We start from the raw sequence: 21832 nt of genomic DNA, 5'->3' as shown, positions 1-21832 counted from the left end.
TTGAGAAAATTTGCAAAAAATGTGAAGAGAATTGTTTGGTTCATCACTGAAAACGTTTTATATTCTTTGACGCTTCATCAAATCCTTCATAAAAACAATTATAGACAATGAAATTAATTTTTATTCTCGTGAGGATTTATCATTTGAAAATGAGAGCATAAGATATATTACTGAACCAAACTTCCATATGCTTCAAATGGCGCAGCAAAACATGCTTTTGTTATTGGATTATTGCTCAAAATCATATCAAAAAGCTGGGACTTGTGTTCTGTGATTGAGTTCTGAAATAAATTCATAATAATCAATTTGATATTCCTAATCTAACGGAATTTGATGAAATTCTTGATAACAATCACATTTATTTCATCCGACTGAACCCAATCACCAAATTGATCCACCCCGAACTCTGTTTCAGGAATCAAGTATCGTCAATACACGGCGTCTGGTCCCACATGAGAAACACGGTAGCCACATTGTTTCTTGGCGAAAACGACATTACAGAGATCCCCAGCGACCCATCTGATCACAATCCCAAAAAACAACATAGCTGGCAACAATTCAAGTCTTTGATTTGGCTCAACTTGGACAGAAATAGAATACATAAAATACACGAACGTTCGTTTCCGATCACTCTGAAAACGGCGAGTCTTTCACACAATTTGTTAGATGCGTTTCCCCTGGAAATCATTGCGACTTGTTCCCACTTACAATGGCTCTATTTGCGAGGAAATTACATCCGGACATTACCGGACTACACGTCTCCTAGGAGAATTTGGCTGGAGAAAATAGATCTGGGAGAAAATTACTTGGAAAGTTTGCCTAAAGCACCATTCAACAAATCCATCAGCATACGAGATCTCAATTTATCATTTAATGACTTAAAAACCCTGACTGCAGATAGTTTCTATGGGTTGAGTACTGGGAAGTTGATTTTGTCGAATAACTTGCTTGAAACTATAGAGCAAGGAGCCTTCAGAGGAATAACCAAAACTTTGGAATATCTAGACTTTGATCACAATAATTTTCAGTCTATACCAAGTGAACTCACCAACTTGAATTCATTGAAATATCTTTATCTCTCATCGAACTACTTGGCTAATATACCTGATTGGTTATTCCAGAATTTCTGTCAAACACTTAAAGCTCTGAGCCTAAGCGGAAACTATCTCACCAGAATACCAGTAAATGCTCTGCAAAACTGCTCAAAAATCCATCATTTCAATATAGCCTTCAATAAAATATACGACCTTGACGAAAATGATTTTTCCGGTTGGGGATATAATATCAGAAGCCTTATTCTTGCCAACAATAAAATCACTTATTTGAAAAGCAAGGTGTTTGCTGACCTACAGAATCTCAAAGAACTCAGTTTGAGTTTCAATCCGATCAGACAAATCGATGAAAATACGTTCGTGGGACTGGAGAGCCTTGAAAGTTTGGAAATTTCTTTCGGTTTTGATACGAATGAACTGATATATGAAGTTTTTGAACCTCTTGTGAGCCTCAAGTGGCTCTCTGTTGACAACAATAATTTCCTTTCAATATCTTCCTCATCTTTTGAGTCTCTGTCGGAGTTGAAGTACCTGAATTTGGAATCGAATAAAATCAAGACAATTCCTGTGATGTTGTTGAAACCAAGCATTCACGCGAAACTCAAAGATGTAAGATTTTCAGACAACGAATTGTTCTTGATAGAAACTGAAACTTTTCGATCCCTATCCAGTTTAGAAAGTATTTCTCTAACGAACAATAAAATCAAATACATACAGAGCAAATCTTTTGCGGACCTACCCTGCTTGAGTAAGATAATACTTTCTGATAATTTTCTAACTGATATCAGTTATGATGCTTTTACCAACCTCCCAATTATCAGTAAAATAGACTTCCACAACAACTTATTACAAGAAATATCTTTCAAGTTCTTCACGAACGTTTCTGGATTACTACATCTAAATTTCAGTAGAAACTCTATATCATCCTGCCACTCGGATGCGAGAGTTCTGAATGTAGAAGTTTTTGATTTGAGATTCAACAATCTAGATCGCATTCCAAAATGTTTAGAAAATACTGCGTTTCTCAAGAAACTCCTTCTGGACTTCAATATCATAACTTCGTTGGAGCAAAACGTTTTTATGTATCTAACATCACTGGAGTATTTGAGTTTGCAACAAAACAATATCAAGTTAGTGAATAAGAGAGCCTTTTTTGGATTGCAGAATTTGCAGATCCTGGATTTGTCGAAGAATTTAGTCAGTCAGTTGCACGTAGGGCAATTTGCCAACATGTCGAAGTTAAGGATTCTGAATCTGAGCGGGAACAATCTGAACTATCTGGCTAAAGATATTTTCAGGAATACGTCTATCGAAATGTTAGATTTAAGTTATAATTCCTTCTCGGTCGTGCCAAGTTCTAGTGTTTCTGACGCGGGAGTTACTTTAAGGCATCTCTCAATGAGATCCAACAATATCGAACATATCGATATCACAACATTTCCGGATATTCCTTCTCTGCAGTTTCTGGACTTGAGCAACAATAAGCTAACCATACTACCGGACAACGTTTTCACCAGCCTGGGATTGTTGCAAACTCTCGACTTGAGCTCCAATCCCCTGAGATCCAACTTTAAGGAACTGTTTCATTATGCACAAAGTTTGAGGAATCTTAATTTAGCTTATTCCGGTATAAGTTTCACTCCGCATTTTCCTTTGCCCAACTTAGTTCGTCTGAATTTGTCGCATAATCACATCGATACAATCGGCAAAAACTCTGTTATTCTACTGTCAAAACTGAAACTACTGGATTTGAGTTACAATAGCATATCTCGAGTGCCTTCGCATCTGTGGGCATTTCTTCCCATTTTGAAAATTTTAGACTTATCACACAACCCTATTAAGGAATTATTAGCCGATAGCTTTGTCGGTTTATCTCATCTACAAGAATTAAATATCCTGAATTTGAATCATCTAAACAGATTTCAGAGTGACAGTATTTCCCAACTGAAAGTAATATCCAAACTTTCTATGAGGACTTGGCCAAAAATTGAAGGTTTTTCGAATGAGCTTTGTCGTTTGTTTACTAAAACCACTCAACTGAGAACAGTGAAAATTCATTTTTTAGAAAACGAACTGAACGATCAATTACTTTGCATAACAAGTCGAAAAGTAAGACGATTGGAAATAACTGGGACAAACTTGAGATGGATTGATAAAGGGGCATTTGCAAAATTCGATAGAAATCCCGAGTTGACATTGAAAATTTATGGGACAAAAATAGAGGAGCTGCCATCTGAACTGTTTTCGAATATGTACAGGGTATCACAACTGACTATAGATTTGAGAGGAAATTCATTGACGCATCTCCATCCGGAAATTTTCTACGGAAATATGAGTAGGTGGAATGATGTAGGAACTACACTCATATCAGGTAAATTGAAAAGAGAAACTACTGAGATTCAATATATTATAAAAAATAGTCTGCATATGCTTTTTCTAGGTTGCATATCGCCTTTATTCATTTTCTCATTTGGAAAACATCAACATTTATTATTTGATTTTCAGGGTCGAATTATAATTCGGAAAAATGTGGTTGAGACAACAGTAGTTCAAAACCTAGTTCTTGTCAAATTTTACAGCAACGGAAAAACTGAGCTAGCGTAGTTTTCAAAATATAGATTTTCATATGAAGTATTGTATATTCAATAGTGGATTTATATTTTATGAATATTTATCTTCTCATCATAATGAAAATCAACATATCGCAGCACTGATAATTAGAAAAGCTCTAGAACAACATTCTGATTGCTGCATATGGAAGTGCGTGGAACCAATAAATGAAAAAAGTATTAACCTTATCTTTTCCATATTTTGCTTAATTTAATTTTGAAAACAAAACTGTTCTTCATTTCATATTAAAGCTAGACTGGAGATATGATAGGTCAGAATAAATTCATCTTCGTTCCACTTCCAGATAGCGCTCTTTCGATCTGCAGTAGATTTCGTCAGTGGTATAAGGCCGGGTCATGAGAAAATGATTATCGAGCCAATATGTTGAACTAAATCAAATTCCGAATCAAGTGAGTCAAGATAATCACAATGTGTATGATAATATCATATATTTCATCGATTGCCACTAACTTTCTTCTAAGCTAGTGATGGATTATGTAGATGTTATGAAATTTTGATATCAAAACAAATATTACACAATAAAATCTCTTGACGTACCCAATCTAGTGAAGACTTTTTTCCTGTCCACTTTTGATCATGAAAATATATAGTAAGTTTAAAAATTTGATCGGTCAAAAAAACTGTTTTAATGAGTGGCAGAATTCTTTAATTCGAAAAAAGATTTTCAAATGATGAAAACAAATATTATTTTCAATTTATGTTTTCTTCATATCTTACTGATTCATAATTTGTCTTCATCCTAAGGATACATACCACCTATGTCTGATTGATTTGTTGATAACTTTCATTGAAAAATGATAAGAGATAATGAATTCTGTAGTACACATCTGAGTGAGTATTTTAGTTGAATATCTACCTTATATCATATGGTCGAATTCACATGAAACAGACAACTCTGGAATGATCCGTCATGCAGCCCAATATTGTGAAATCATGTTTCATTGATTGGGCACCTATCTGTAATGAAGCCAGATTTAGGTGTGCCAACGTTCTTCGAAAATTGTATCCTGAATATACACTGTCCTCTTAATGCCCTTTAGCAACCGGCATACTTTTTCTTCCATGTCGTTTCAACGTGGTCATTGGTCATTGACTTTATCCTATACCGAGCGAGTTTTAGCTGGATCGCTAAAACTCGCTCAACTGGCTGTGAGGTACAACGACCTTTTCTGTAAGTTGAAAAGGTATTTTTCCTGAATAAACGTGTCTTTCTTCAGATCAAAACTTTCAACATTTCGTTAGAGAGAAGAAAATCCGGACTGGTAGGCTATGGTAGAATGGAATATTGAGTACTTTAGGTCCCATTCAACCACGACCTACCAGCCCAGCTTATGTTTCCTCAAATCATCACCACGGCCTAGAAAGCCAATGTTCACATTTTCTTCATTTCGTCTTCACCAACAATACTAAAACGCGCTTTCGATTGACTTTTGTTTGAGGTACTTTCACTACGATGTCTAATTTTCTACCTCTTCCGTGTTCTTGTCTTCGACATACGCCAAATACAACTTTGTTCATCCGGATTCTCAATGAGCTTCGAAATATTTTTCTTAAATAGAATATTAGACAGTTTTGGATGTTATCTTATTGACCTTTGCTTGCTAACTTGTGGTAATTAGCGATGTTAATATTCTTATTCATCTTTGAATATTTCTATCAATGAACCCCTTAGAAAATGTTTCAGTAAGATAAATGGTTTCATTCCATTTAGGTCAGTCATATTATCTATCGTAGACCACTCTCGATTTTTTTTAGTAGTGACTTCTATGTTGCTCATTTGCAATTCCACCCGAAATATTAAAATTCACATACGAATGTTGGGTTGATCATGATCATGTTCTCTTGGCATAACCATTGGGTTGACAGGTTGGATACTAGTTATTCAAACTTATCTGTTTAATAAATGAATCTTTTATCAAAATAAACGCTGTTTCATTCAGAACATGATGATATTGAGTTTCTTGCACTGAATTTGGCCTGTATAACGGTTGGCAACTTTCAAACTCCTCAATTTTGAGGCGATTGATGACGTGCGACAAAGAGGTCCAAGTGAGATGTCCTGTTTGATAGAAAAGAAAGCATCATTGCAGCTGTACACGGTGCGCCCCTCTGATGACAGAGAGTATGCATGATATTTGTTCGTGTGATCTACAAGAATAGTGATAGCCTAGTGAATATGGAGCATTATTTCGGCTTCTCTATTTCTTCAATTTGTATTGCGGTTTTTGCTACAGCAAAATAATTCAATACATTTCATTGTTTTATTCGACATTCTAGCGATTTCGTTCGTTACAGTGAGTATTCCAATTACTACTGCATGATATGTTGAAAAGCATATACTTCTTCTGTTTTTCGCTAGTAATAATTTACGTTAGCAAGTATAACCCAATCACAAGGGAACGAAATTTAGTCGTGATAACATCACCCATAACGAATCTTTATACGTTCTTATTGCTGTAGCATTTTTACATATGTCCGTTGCGCCAGTAAAGAAATTTGGGGTAGGCAGCTAGGTTTACACTAAAATGGTCAAATCTCCCGTAACGGTTCTTGTTCATTTCCGTTGACATTAACTTGAGTTGTTGATGAAATTGTGGTTCAAAGTTGAAAAGTAATCAAATGAAAATGAAAATTGAAACAACTGAAACCTATTCGCACCACTGCTGAATAGGTGAAATTTTTTTTCCAACTATAGAGGAAGTGGGGCGCTTCGTACGGTTTCCACACTTTATTTTTTTTATTTTTTGATAAATGAAACACCTGACAGCTCAAATTTATTGTCTAACTATCTGAGATTTATAAAAAATTGACAGTTGGTTTCATCTGATGTTTCAACCATAATTATGATTTAAACTAAAAGTGGAATATGTACGAATCTGTCCCAATAACGGAGCACCTATATAGATACAGTGTTGGGGGTACCTTCGTACGCTGTGGGGTAGTTCCGTACGTGCGAATAAAACGCCATCTATGAATCAAAATTCTTTTATTAGTCATAAAATTGAACACAAAAATGAAGATTGATTTGTGTTAAACAAAAATAAAATCCTTTTCTTACAGTCAACAAAAATTACATAGCTTTCCTTATGTTAAACAAAACTTAAATGACTTTTCTTAAAATTAACGAAAATTAAATTAACTTCCTCTAAAAATAAAACGTAAAATTGCTTCAGTTTCTGCGTAAATCAGTTATCTTGAATTCATAATCACATTTTTTAATCTTTGGTGCGGATTAGCACTGCAAAAAATTTTTGTTAATCAACAATATGATAAAAACTATTGAACAGTACTGAAAAAATGAAAAGTTTTGATGTTCTAGAAGTACAAGGTACTGAAGCTTAGGTAAATGAAGTATCATTTCAACATCAGTTATATAAATAGTATGAATATCTTCAACATTAAGGAAAACAAATGTCCACGAAAAGCCTGGCTCCTTTCTAAGATAAGATACTTTAAATTCAGTCTGACTATAGTAACCGACAACTTTTCCTACATAGTAAATAATACTTTTATCTTAGGGAACTTTCAGTAAATCCGGCACGGTTTTACTGTTATTATTATATATACGTATCTCACTGAAATATCTACAGTTTTATAGCTGAGTCACCAATAAAATTATACGGCATTAACTGTCTATCTAGCTTTGGTAACCCTTTCGCTATTTCCGTGTTTGTTTTATTTAAATAATATTTGGCAACTACTGTCACCATATGCGAATTTCTCCACATCAAATTTTGGATGTTAGGTAAGTTCGAAAGAGGCTTAAATTCCGCCTCCTGCACTAGGAGGTCTTTAGTTGCAGAGAGAAAAGATCTTAAAAAAATTCGCAGACACTTCCTTCCAAGAGGTTACTATGGTAGATTTTGAAATAAAAGCCTGCTTAAAACCTTCAGAAGAAATTATATTCAGTAATAAAGGAAATAAAGGAAAAATATATAACAAAAAAGTCAAAGAACAAAAATGTCAAAAAAATTAAAAAAAATAATAACATAACCAAATCTAAAAAAAAATAATAAACTGAATATTTGTGCCTTCGCCGGAAATTATTATAATATACGAGAGTGACGAAATACTCTAACTCGGTCGATGATTTCTGACCACTAAATATCTATAAGGCAATTATTCGGTCCACTCTGTATATAAATTTAAAATAGCTAACTCCTTTCCAAAATTATAAAATGGTTAGTACACATGTATATTTTACTCACCGCTGCCTTTTCTCTGCTCGTCCCCTATTTAAAACTTCCTGCACTACACTGCTCGATTTTCGCTTCAGAATAAAAGACTACTCAACCTAACTGCCCTGTTTTCAAGAATAAAAAAAATTAAAGATTCTACCCAGGAAATCTCCCAAAACAAAATATACCGCCCTTGATTGACCGTCAAGAAAACCCTTCAAACTCCCCAGTTTTCGAACCACCTCAAAATTTACGCAAACTTACTTTCCAAACAAAAACTTTCGCACCACTCTAAGACCGCTGTCTTAAGCGAAGAGCTCTCAGAACCCTCTGTATTTTATCCTTTCAAAAACCAGGAAGACCATCACGAGTGCCTCGCCCCTCGCGTTTCTCAACCCGTACGACGTAGGGCATCAAAAACATCTTTCAATGAGTTCACAAAACTTTCCATTCTGAGATATCGATATGCTCATATTAACATTTCGAGTTACGTGATTATATCTGATTGGACATTTTCTCACGCCGATGAATAGTGTTTACCTTGACACTTTCGGTCCCTCGGCTATAATTTAACGTTTTATGAGAGACAGTTACGGCGTTTAAGAAAATCTGAATTGAAGGAATCTGTCTCTTCCCGAATTTAGAATTTATATTACCATACATAGTTTTCGCTAGGTATTACAACTTCACTAAAATAAACGAACCGTCTTTTCTCTCTCTCTCTAAATTAATGGACGTTGCTTCCAACTCGGGCGCATTTGTCCAGGGTCCTCCTATCAAATTGACATCAATTTGACAGAAGTTTCGTCGGGGAGGCGCAGCGATCTCGCTCGAAGCAATGCTGCCATCCCTTTTCTGTCACACTTTTTATAATAAAAAACAATGTAGTTTTTTATAATCGCCTCCTTTTTTGATTTTTTGACATATCTATTTATTGGGTCGCCTCCTCTTCGGGACACCTTCGGATTTTTGAATTCACATACATGGCCCCATTACGTGGTTATCCGAATCACCCAGGCGTGGAAACCGGCGTGAATGAAGGGGCCCTTAAACTTCACTTCTCAAAAACTTTCACACATTTCAGTATTTATTACAATGGAATATCACAACACAAAACGGATCCCCACGATAGCACATGACATCTGCGTACCTTCTTTGTGGACGGACGTTATTAGCACGTCCGTCCACTACCACGGCCACTTCCACGAGACCGAATCGTCTTTTACATTTTCTGGTATTACATCAATTGTCAATTGGCTTCTGTTCATTTCAATATTTTCAGGCTCGGTTTCATCTTCCTCTGTGATTGAAGTTGAAGTCTCTCTTATATCAGATCCATCACAATCAGATTCAACACTTTCTGTGTTTTTAGCATTTTTGTTCTTAGTTTTTAAATTTAAATTTATTTGTCTTGCCCTTCTTTTGTGTTCTAGCTTTTTCAATTGCTTCTCGTTGTTTTTCTCTTCAATTGGTTTTTTTTCGGGCGTGTCAGTATAAGTACGTGATTTTCCTGGCCGTTGTCCTTTGTTTATTTTATTACTTCCTACAACAGTCGGATAGGGTCGAATTGCCTGTGGTGTCAAAACTGTCTTCAAAGCAGCTACCATTTGATGGATTGGTGAATTATTCAAAGCATCTGGTTCGAAAGCATCTAAATTGAATCTTTGTATTATCATAAGTTATCAATTGTGAGTTGATAGTTTGTTCTATAGATTCTCGCGGAACCTCCAAAAAATCCTGTGTTCCAGAAGTAGGGGGTTAGCAGATATCAGAGACACTTGGCTGCGGAGTAGGTGCTGACAAATCTTCAACGAAATTTTGAGTATGAGGCACATGTTTCAAGTTACCGGATGTATACACCTCAATTGGAGCAAAATCTTCGATACTGAAGGCAACTTCATCAAGAGGCCATATTCCGGGTTTGTTAAATCCGCTTGTGAATTTTTTTTGCCGTGAGTGATTCGAAAAATGCAAATTTCATAAGCTTTGGAATATTGTAAATTGTCAATGCTTTGCCTGGGTTCATTATATGCCAATTATTGAAAGCAATTTTCAACTTTGATATAAATGGTCCAAAGACTCCCACATCAAGTGTTTGTAGGCGGTGAGATGTATGTGGTGGAAAAGATAGGTGAATCATGCCATTTTTTTTGGCGTAGTTGATGTCTTCGAGAGAAACATGGCTTTCATGATTATCACACAATAACATGGCGTTATCTTTTGGGCAGAGTGTGCGCGCTCTGGATATGTTTTGGAACAGAAATGAATATATCGCAATTTATCTAGCCACTTTTATTTGTAGCGCCGAGACTTCCTTCGGATGCTCCTTCGAGAAAAGTATCTTTATAATGAACGCGTGGAAACATGAAAAGTGGAAGAATGGTATTTCCACTGGCAGGTATAATGTCACCAAAAGTTACCAGCTCGCCTCTTTCAGCTGATAGGATTTGTCCGACTTGTTTTTGACATTTTGGAGCCAGGACTTTGGGAGTACCTGAAACGCTAGATACACCCGATTCGTCGAAATTGAAGATTTTCTCAGCAGTTAATGGATGTCATTCCGAAACTGTTTTCAATTTGGTATAAATTTCGGTAACTGAACTTTTGTTAAATGCAAAAAATCTGGCAGAGTTTGTGTTTTCGGGTTTGCGTAAATTGAGTTCCGGGTTTCTTCTGCGATAACCATACATCAAATTTTTTCCAGCCATATTATTTTCTTTCCATTCTGCTGAATATTTCAAACCCAAAAATTTGCCATACTCATATGCTAGCTTTTTTAATTGAATCGTCGTGAGTCCATAATGCATCTTACATTTGATAATATACTCATTCAACAGTTTTTCTTCTTCCCTAGAAAATACTTGGAAACTTGTATATTTGGAATCAAATGTACGGTTGCTTGACCCTTCAGCATCATTGCTATTCTTGTATTTTTTACTCGGCTTTCTATTTCAAATTGTATTTGCCATTAGCTTTTCTATATGACAATACTCCTTGCATAACATTCTGTACTGCTGGCTGCATAGATTCTTCATTTACAGCTTGTCTATTTGTCTTTTATTGTTAATAAGTCCGCAACATGTTTCTGTGAAAAAATAATAAGGAATAGGTATTAAAATATATATACGTACATCCACGATAGCAAAACACAGGACAATATTAATGCAAAAATTAGCAAATTAGAAGCACTAACACACTGAATCATACCTACCTACCAGTTGGGGTACATTCGTGCCCCATCTAGTTCTGTCCGAGAGTACCTCACTAACCAAATAACAACAAAATATAACGTCTTTTAATATTAATGATAAAACATCATAAATTGAGTATTGAAAACGTATCTTAAGTATATTTTGCTACGTACTGATAGAATACTCTAAACGAAAACTTATTTTATCTACGGTGACAATAGACAAAAACATTGATAAAAAAATCACTTATAGAGCGCGAAAACACGATCGTGCCTGTCACTTCACTCTCACCGGTGCGAATGGCGCGAAACTACGTTGACGTAAAGTTGGTACCTGGACTCACGCACACATATAAAAGCAAGACCGTATGACTGTATGAATGTGCCCCGCGTACGAAGGGTAACGATCTTCCCCTAGTTGCTTATTATAAAAAATTTTGATTGCAATTTTTTTTTGTTCCACGATTTTTAAAATGGAAAAATATGAATCATCTGATCAGAACTCACCCTGCTCCTTCTTCGCATACCCACTGTTAATTACTCCAAAATAAAGGGCAGTATTTACTAGTCTATTGCTATCTTCCCCAATTAAACGAACAAATAGGTTGCAGATTGTGTTTCATCAGGGAGACGCCCCGCGGGCAATTGAAATGCTGAGTCCGCTTCTGAGGTACAGGCTAGTTTACTCGAACATATGAGGTAAATTGCTGGTAATCCATACTTTCAATTGATATTGAAATCGTTCTCTAAACAAATGAGTGTAATGTAAATTTCCTTTTGATCATAGTCTGGCTATAAAATGTTCAGTGAAACTACTCGAGTATAGTATGTCCCAATAATTTTTAATCGAAATGCTGAAATACGAAGCAAGTGTTGATATATAATTTTTTTCACATGGTGATCAATATAAATCATTGTTATTGATATTTCAAAAGGAAACTGTATCATAGAAAAAAGAATTTTTCATATTATTTTATGTTCATGAATAATATTTGGTTTTCCTGAAAATGAAAATTTTTATTAGGTGAAAGTACTAGTTGTCAAAAAAAATTTTATCTTTTTTTTAGTCAAAAATGAAAAATATAGTTCATCATTCCAGATTGTATTGCTCATTTATTTTGAAAGTTGTTTTGTATATAGAAAATTTTCGAAAATTCCCCTAGAGAACTCAACATATCTGAATTAGTTTTTATGAACATAGTACGTCGTGATTATTTCGGAAGAATGAACTACTCCTATTATTGAATGAAAGTGATGAAATACTTTCAGATCATTAATAGGATTTACTTCTCTGATTTCTTGAATTGTTCAATTCCAGTGCAGATAACTGAATTTAACAAATTTATAGGGGGTCTGTTCATTTCGGATAATTCCTTCCGATGTGGATGTCACCTTTCATGGCTTAGTCACTGGCTGAGACGTTGGGCCAGAGAGAGTCTCCAGTCACACAATACTCCCATCGAGACTGCTATGAAAATCAACGAAGTCATAAGAGAAGCAACCTGTATAGATGTCGCCACAGAAGTGCGTATTCCAATTGTTCAGTTACAGCCAGAGGACATGAGTTGTCATGCCAGTGCTCTTAGTGATTCGGGACGAACCAATGAGATTTCTGTCATGTTCTTTTCCTTATTGTTCATCATTGAATTGATTAGGTAGTAAATGTGTATTTTTAAAAGGTACGACTAACAAACAACCTAATGATGAGGAGGACCATATGTATATCTCTTCCAAAGTATGACCCCTTTGGCAGTAACATAATGTGAAAAGCGAAAAAATTTGGAACTTTCGAAAGTTTTTTGAAAAACAAATTTTTGTGGCCGCAAAGAACCTGCCGAAACTAAAAATGCCCAAAGGTAAGTTGTCAATTTTCAGATCCGTTGATCAATGACTTACTTTTTTTTTCGCAAATGTATCAATAGAATTAAGAACATAGAATATGAACTTTGATAGCAATTCCAATTTATATTTATTTATATTTTGGAGAGTATGGTATGGCGTATTCAATGTTTTTGGTCATTCGCCAGTCATCGTTTTTGTTGACACTGCACATCTTCATCAAATTGTCGAAAACGGGAAAATAGTTTATGAATTCAATTCACATTGATTCTCCATTTTCAAATTAATATTTGAATTGATGACATCTGAAATTTTTATTCAATGATCGAATAATAATTTGATGCAATGTTTGAATGATCATTGAATCAATGATATTCAGTTTGATATTTCATTCCATTCATCGCATATCACATTGATAATAACTTCAGTATTTCCTTCATTTCACAAGCTCAAAGTCATTCGAACAATATCAGCCCGTGTTCCATTTTAGGTTATTGTAATAAAGTCAAATAATCACTGAGATTCGTCGATTCAGCAATCGTCAACCCAATTATTCATGAGAAACGAATAATTTTGTTTTTCATAAATAGGAATACTCTTTCCCGATAATGGTTTTCTGTTACCAGTTTTGATTGAAGTTAGTTCAGGCCCTCGTGTGAGTACTTCTTTTCAATTCGATTATTTCACAGCACTCAGGTGAACTCTTCACACAACACAAGTCGAAAAATCTTCTGCTGCCAGAACTAACTAGCACTTCGTGATTTTCTTTTGACTTTTTCAGTTAGATTTCGGAAGTCATTTTCTTGAAAAATGCCCCACTAAGTCACTGAGGCGTGACAAAAATTTTCCCCATCTCTCTTCCAATTATTCGGATAATTGCTGAGGGAAGTAAAATTCCTCAGATGAACGTGAGATATTATGTTTTCATTCATTTCCTTCATACATTGTTAGGTAAGAAACGTTATCGAAATCATATCCGATTCCACAATAAAGAAATGAAGCCTTGAAAATGATTCATTACTTATAAAATGGAAAAAAAGGAATAACTTGTATTGGCATCGTTGGTTCCGTTTAGAAGTTGAATAATTGTTTTTCCAAAAACTTACTTTATCAACAAATAATAATCATATTCATATTTCCAGAGTTTTCCAAAACGTTCTGAAACTTAGGAAGGTGTTGATTGTCATTATTATTCATCATAAGTGATACTTTGGAAGAGATATCACTTCGAATTCCAGAAATATGGCTGCCTAACGAGAGATGTTGAATTTCATAATGAATTACACACAAACGGCCTGAAAATGAAAAATTGTAAATAATTTCATTCATTAGAAATTCTCGAATAGAAATATTGTAAATGAAGTCAAAGTACTGTAAAAAATATAATATCATACCAACGAAACTTAACAGATCGCATTGTGAGATATGAATGTAAATATGAACACATCTTCGAATATGTGTTGAGGGTAGAATTTTCAAAAATGTAAATATTTAGTGCATAATCTATGCTCAATTAGAAAAATTGTCCAAAATGCACTATGGTTATTTGTTGAAATAGTTTTTGTAAATGAAAGAAAAATATTAAAATTTTAACTATCACTAGTTTTTAATTCAAGCTCCCACAATTTATTTACAGATATAAAGACTATTGAAATATTAAAAGTTGCAAATCACAAACACGTGTTTCGGGCTTTCATCATTGGTATGGTGCAGCCACTTGCAAATATGAGCAACACTTGGTTGTCAAAAGAAGTACAAATGCACGGAACCATCAGTAGAAGCCAGCCGCACATTTTTTATTTCAGTTAATAGATCTTGTACTTGTGATGCTGTGTTTGGAACCCTTGGTGTAGTAATGAGTATTACTGGAGTTTTTTCCCAACACCAAACCGTTATTTTAACACCCCACGTGTTTCAATCACCAGGTGATCAACTTCAAGAAGAAAATTAGACTCTTGAAGATTATTACTTGGTAATTGAAACACGTGTTGAGATGTTAAAAATAACGGTTTGATGTTGGGAATGAACTCCGGTAATATTCATTATTCAATAGATCTTGTATTCACAAGAAAATTACTGAAATTGGCAGGGAGGCAGCTATAGCTATCTGCGTGACATCTAGATCCAGGAAGTGATTGTTGAGTGATTGTTGAGTGTCTCAGTATGAATAGAGGAGATGCTTTATCAAACATATAACTCAAGAGAATGGCAAACCATAGACTCGTGTTTCGGGCTTTTGGCCCACCATCAGTTTTTTGTAGTGCGAAGGTAGGCAACACTTGATTGTCAAAAGAAGTACAAATGCACGGAGGCACCAGCCATCTTTGCACCATGTTGCACCACTCTGATGATGGGCAAGGACCTAAAATACATGTCCATGGCTTGCCACTTCCTTGGATGCTTTCTTCGATAAATTATCTCCTCTATTCATATAAGACACTTAATTATATTTATATATGTATTATTTCCTGGACCCGAATGTTACGCAGGTAGTTATAGCTGCCACCGTGGTAATTTTAGTAATTTCCTTATAAATACATGATCAATCAACTGAAAAGACAAATATGTGTCTGGCTTCTGCTGATAGGTCCGTGCATTTGTATTTCTGTTGACAAACGAGTGTTGCTCATTTTTGCATTTGGCTGCATCACACTGATGATGAAGCAAAAGTCCTCTATACTCATCAAGTGGTTATATATGTGAGAAAAGAAAATTAATTCTGCAGATTCAATATTTTTTTGAAGTGAGTGAAAACATATTACAAGAAGGCACATATCTTACATGTAAGTATGAAATCGGCAACCATCATTAATATATTTCCACTCGAATAATTTTGTGGAATCTGATAGAAGATCAAAGAGATATTTTTCTGCGAAAGCTTCCAGTCACAAGCAGGACAGGAAAAGTGAAACGACAGCAAAATGGCATGTGTGGGAAAGGTACTATGGAGAATCTACCCTGCGTACGTAATAACTCTTTTGGTCGTCTATATATCTCTATTGGTTCATATTAACAAAATCGGTCTTTCCAACCACTCTCGTGTAAGCTAAGAACTAACGAGGTCTCACCTTTTATCGTGTGATTAAATTGTTTGAGTGGGAAAAGAAATATTTTCAAGTGTCATGATGAATCATGTGTCATTTCAAACGTCAGAAATAACAGTTTTTCTAGAAGTTTTTTAATTGTTTTACCAGAAGTCCCTGAGTTCAACAATTGTGTTTGTTTTCAAAATAATCACAACGTCTGGTGGCTGAACTTCAAACTGTAGTCATTCTTGTTTCAGGCTTCGGTAGCGAAAATATTCATAATAGGCAAGCATCAATAGGATCGATTTCAATTTCATATTTGCCCACCAAGTAGAGCACATGAATATGTCAAGTGCAATCTTGCCGAAAACTCGTGATTGTATTAAAAAAGAACGGATGTACACCCGAGCTAACACTTCAGCATCACTAAAAAAAATCGGACTACCGATGCATGTCTTCTCTTACCGAACTTCATCAGAACGGTGCAGCCAAGTATACGTATGGGTAAACTTTGGTTGCAAGAAACAATATGCTCGGGTGCATCCACAGAGTTCCACTGCTGCAGGTGCCTGCGTGACGTCTGTGCCTAAAAATGGATTTTGAGTGTCTTTGATCGAAACGAAGGAAACTCATGTATCAAGCGCTCAAAAAATGCCAACCGTAGACATGTGATTCTGACTTATCGATCAGTATGGTGTAGCCAATTGAAAGTATGAGCAACACTTGATTGTAGTGAATAAAACGAATCACTGATGCCTTTAACGGAAGTGTTCTGGTAGAGGCAAAAAAGTACGACTGATTTCTGTCGATAACTCTGTGTATTTGTAATATTCCACTTTATACTAATGACGGTTAACAAGACAGAAACGAATGTATGCCTTATACATTTTTGAACGGTTCAATTAGCTTGCCCTGTTCGTTTGTTTTTATATTTATTTGTTTGTGTCAAATTAATCATATGGAGATGATCCCCTTCTTGTTGACAGATTGCTCTGAAATTCGGTACACACATTCAGTTTTGATGACAATACAATTTAATAAACTCAGTATCGTTGCTACAAAATGACGGATTACGCATGGTTCCACAACAACCTCAATATGGGTATCAAATGACAGGGCTTGACTAATAGAATAGAAGTTCACTCTGAAAAAGATGCAATTTCAAAATGGTCGCGATTGCAAAATGGTGGATTACATAGTTTTCACAACTACCTCAGTATGGGTATCAAATAGGAGGGTTCGACTAGTAGAATAGTAGTACACTTTGAAAAAGATGCAAATTCAAAATAGCCGCGGCTACAAAGTGGCGGATTACTCCAATATGGCGACTACTCCAATATGGTTTGTGATAAGGTGGTTGACAATGTTTCATGGTGAACTTTATTAGTTCGGACTTCCATTTTCTAATATAATATAAAATGATTTGAAATCCCTGAAAGAACTGATGAGAAAGAAGAATTAAAAAAATGATAGCTGAAAATAACAATCATATCAAGCAAAGAAACCATGAAATGAAATAACAGTGAAATGAAATACGAGTGAAAATAGAACAATTGATTAAAAAAATTAAAATCAAGAGATGTCAAATCAAATTACTTCACGACGTTTAGATTTTTGGTATTCACAATCGTCTTCGGTTGATGACTGGACTAATTCTTCGGAGAGATGACTATTTATGGGTCATTTGAGTACTTTCACTTATCTCCGCTTTACTTTTTCCGCGTAAAAAGGAACGTCCTCGAATCACCCATAAATAGTCATCTCTCGAAGGAATTAGTCCAATCATCATCCTGTAATAACTGCCATTGCGATGGTTACCGTAAAATATCATTTCATTCATAGAGTTCGAGGTCAATCAATGACCCGTTTCTTTAGTATCGATATTTTTCCAGTTGGAAAAGAGCTGAATTACTTTATGACTGTCGGACCTTTGAGCGTTGTTGTGGTCATGTACAAGTTGGGCTAGACTCAACGAATGAATATATTATATCCTGCCAATGATCATATGATTGGGAAGGGTAATAACGCTGAGATGAGGTTTTTGTTGATAGCCACGTTATATTAGAAAAATCAATGCACCCTTTGTTTAAGGATTGTACCATAATAAACAAACATTGCATCAGCCACTACGCAGTTACCCAGGTAATGACTCAGCATATTCAGCACATTTCCAAGGTTTTTCTAGAACATTCGAAGAAACGCATATCTACATCAGCAGTTCCTGATCCTAAAAATATGTGAGAACAAGAGGACGCCGCATTCTTGAACAACTTCGCGACTATCCAAGTTCGAGAAATCTTGAATCACTTTTAAATGTCAAATGTCTTTATTGTAAATAATTATATTCAATAAAGTTTATTGCTTTTGAAAAATATAGATTCAGTGTAAACCACATAACAAATTGGCGCAGTCGTACGGATTATGAGAAACGCTGATATCCAAACAGCGGTAGTCTCCAGACTTTCGACAAGAAGAAGAACAAGCACCAACCCAGTGGACACGGTCTCTTCAGCATCAAGGAACCCGCATAAGTCATCGCCGTTGCCCATCCGTTGTGAAGAAATATTTCCAGGAAACACGCGTAAGTCGTCGAACGCTGCTCATCTTGCTGTAGCCAGAACTCATGAAGTAAGACTTCATCCCGCCACACCAAACAACCAGAAGCCACAACGAAAAACAAGAAGAATAGCATAAGAAACTAGGATAAGGAAAAGCGTGAGTACACTTTGAATTATCATCACATTGAAGTCGAAATTTTCATTAACCCTCGTTCAAATATTAATTTAAAATTGGCTGAAAATGATGATCCAATTGAACCCTACAAACTTTCTGAAATATTTTCAATTGTTTCCGAATATGATGGCGACTCAATTTCGCTAGGAAATTTCATAAATGCTTGCGATCATGCCGAACGCATGGCCGTAGATCAACAGAAAACATTACTCTGTAGAACGCCGCCCCTGTCTAGTTAAGTAAGAGGTGTTTCGCGCAGTGTATGTGGTCACCACGGGACTATTTCGCAGAGGTGACGGGAAGAAGGGGAAGAGACAATAAGGTCAGTCGGGAGAGCGATGAACTGGAAGGTGGTCGATGCTCGACGACAATTTAAATAAAAAGTTCCGACAAGTGGATGTTTACGTATCGAGGTTTTATAACCACGTTAGTTTTGGCGTTGGCTGATTATCCGTGGCTCTACGTATAGTAGATTTAGACGGATTTCTCCCTGAAAGGTGTTGGCTTCTGTCTCAATTTTCAACCTTGGAGAGCTCCATCGTGGGACCGGACAACGGTGAGTGATACTCGAATATTGTGGGCCCAGACTTTATGAATCGATCCTTGCTCGTTAGTGTACCGTTTAAGTTTTATTTGTTCGTTTGTTTAGGCTATTGCTGTCCTCGTGGACGAAAGAATTTATTATAATTTTTTACTGAACCGACAATCTCTGATTTGTAACCCAACCCTATTAAATAAAACAAACAATTTCTCTCTTGTTAAAGAGTGTTGAAACGTTTCATTTGGCGCCCAGCGAGTGGACAAATCAGTTTTAGTCGGGGACAGTAATTTAGTTGAATATATATTTTATCCATTCTCATCATGGGACGGAATAAGGGAAAAGATGTTAGGATGTCTACATCATATGATGATAATTTAAATTCAAGCGTAGGGGAAACGGCTGAAAACCGGGTTTCTGGTATGGACGAGTTTATGGAGGGGATCAGTAAAAGTCTGAGTGGAACGGTTGATAAATGCCTGACTACTGCTTTTGAAAATCTCAATTCATGTTTACAGAGTGGGTTGTTACAGTTATCGGCAAGGCTTGAGCAAAGTAAAATAAATACTAGCAGGGTAGAGGAAAGTGAAATATCTGATAAACCAGCTATCGATACAGGTGTTGAATCGAAAAATGTTGACCCTAACAAAAGTTACATATCAGTATGGAAAGATGTGGGGGGTACGAATTTGCACTTTTCACCTAATGGAGGTATTCATCCGGTATTATTCATTAAGAAATTGAATAATTTGTTTCAAGAAGCAGGTGTGCCAGAAGATGAAAAGAATTTTTTTGCTATAAATTGTTTAAAGGGTTCGGCACAGGACTGGGCGGAGATCAAAGAGTTCGAAGATTTTAGGACATTCAAGGAGAGTTTTTTAGCTCGATATTGGAGCATAGAGTGTGAGAGGGAGACGTTGTTGAGGGTGAAGTACGGGGTGTATGAAAGCGGATCTAGGGCGGATTATTTCTTGCGCGTTCTTAAAGAAGCCAAATATTTAACTCAACCTCTGCAAGACGTGGAATTAATAAGTATGGTGATTAACCATTTTCCACCTGAAATCAAGCGAGGAATATTCAATTCGGGTTTTCAAACGATCGACGAAATTGAGGCGCATTTGAGGAAAATAGATTCAACTTTCAATAGTGTAGGGCATTCCGGAGGTAGAAATGTTGGTAATTCGCGGCCCCAAAATAATCGGCCTGTTAACAATCCAAATTCGAATAGTAGTCCGGGACACTCGGGACAGGGACAGTCTAATAGGGGCGATTGGAGAAGAAATGAAATGGATCGTCAGGGCTCAGGGGTAACTCCTGTCAATACGATATTCAATGGGAGTCATGAAGACTTTTTAGAGGAACCGGAGACTGGAGAAGTGAAAGCCGTAGCAGTGGCACCTACCGTGGAGGTAGTCTTGGGAAACTCGGTTCGAGCAAGAGGTCTAATTGACTCGGGCTCTCAGATAACCGGGGTATCAGAAGCATTTTGGAATCAGTTGGTAGCAGTAAATTCGGCAATCCCTCGTATACCTTGCAGGAGTGTAGCATTGGTAGGGGCGTGGGGTAATAGAAGCACCACCGTTAAAGAGCAAGTCCTGTTAACCATCAAAATGGGGGGCCTTGAGTTTGATTATTCGTTTTTAGTAGTGCCTAATTTGGTACGTGATGTTATCTTTGGCTGTGATTGGATGAGGGATTACGGTGTGTCCATTAATTTCTCTGATAATACATTGAGTGGAAATTTTGAGGGTGTTGTAAGAAAGGTATCATTTTTGGGGCAGTCGGATCTTGGGGTGAATATCGCGATTAGCGAGATTAATGATGAAGAGTCATTGTATGGTAGTTCTTGTGCAAGAAAATTGTATTCAGAAGACGAAATATTCGAAACTGCTGCAAAAGCAGAAAGTTTTGATGAAGACCATAGGCTGAGCCTGGAAAAGTTGTTGTTGGAGTATAGAAGTATATTTTCCAACCAGCCAGGGTTGATTAAGGGATACGTTCACGAGATTAAGCTGAAGGATTATGCTCCCTTCTATCGCCATCAATATTCCATTCCACACGCTTTCCGGGAGGAAGCACGAAAGCAAATCAAGGAAATGGAGGAGTGGGGGGTTATTGAAATGAGACAAACAGAGTTTGTCAGCCCGTTAGTCGTAGTGAAGAAAAAAGATAATACAGGTCGTGTATGTTTAGATGCAGGGTTCATTAATGCTCGGATGGAAAAAGATCGGGTGGTTCCACCTAATCCGTCGGAATTATTATATGATTTTGTACAAGGGCAGTGCTTGAGTACTATTGACTTGACGGCCTCCTACTGGCAGGTAGAAGTTGCTGAAGAGCATCAGAAATATTTAGGGTTCTCTTTTGAGGGACACACGTATGTTTTTAAGAGATTACCATTTGGTCTTAGTACATCAGTGGGAAGTTTTATCCGGGCACTGTACCAAGTATTGGGTTCAGATGTCGATAAGTGGGTTATTCCATACGTGGATGATTTATTGATTTATTCAGAGAATGCTAGTATTCATTTAGAACATTTGAGGATCATTTTTGAGAAGTTTCTAAAGGCCGGGATAACCATAAAATTGAAGAAATGCTTTTTTGCCCGAAATTCCGTGAATTTTTTGGGACACATCATTTCCTCT

The 21832-nt window shown here is 36.2% G+C and overlaps 1 protein-coding gene across 2 annotated transcripts in view; it reads left to right on the top strand.

Annotated features, from left to right (window-relative positions):
- Positions 1-14489, top strand: part of LOC111513699 (uncharacterized) — a 121621-nt gene extending 107132 nt beyond the window's left edge. The window contains exons 5-7 of one of the 2 annotated variants that reach the window (XR_012464688.1): positions 416-3423; positions 12400-12907; positions 14033-14489. Coding sequence is in view for 1 of the 2 variants with exons in the window: in XM_074171825.1 (XP_074027926.1) it covers positions 416-3423; positions 12400-12710 (3319 nt within the window). In the remaining variant the exon portion in view is untranslated. Of the gene's footprint in view, positions 1-415; positions 3424-12399 lie in introns of both variants that reach the window. The other variant, XM_074171825.1, reaches the window with a different exon arrangement.
- The last annotated feature ends 7343 nt before the right edge of the window (positions 14490-21832 follow it).

Source organism: Leptinotarsa decemlineata, unplaced genomic scaffold (assembly GCF_025532065.1).
Source record: "Leptinotarsa decemlineata unplaced genomic scaffold, Ldec_3_MD MMD2_tig00000035_RagTag_RagTag, whole genome shotgun sequence".
NCBI classification, from domain to species: Eukaryota; Metazoa; Arthropoda; class Insecta; order Coleoptera; family Chrysomelidae; genus Leptinotarsa; species Leptinotarsa decemlineata.
The sequence above is the reverse complement of the archived record's forward strand: the minus strand, read 5'-3'. Positions and strand labels throughout refer to the sequence as shown.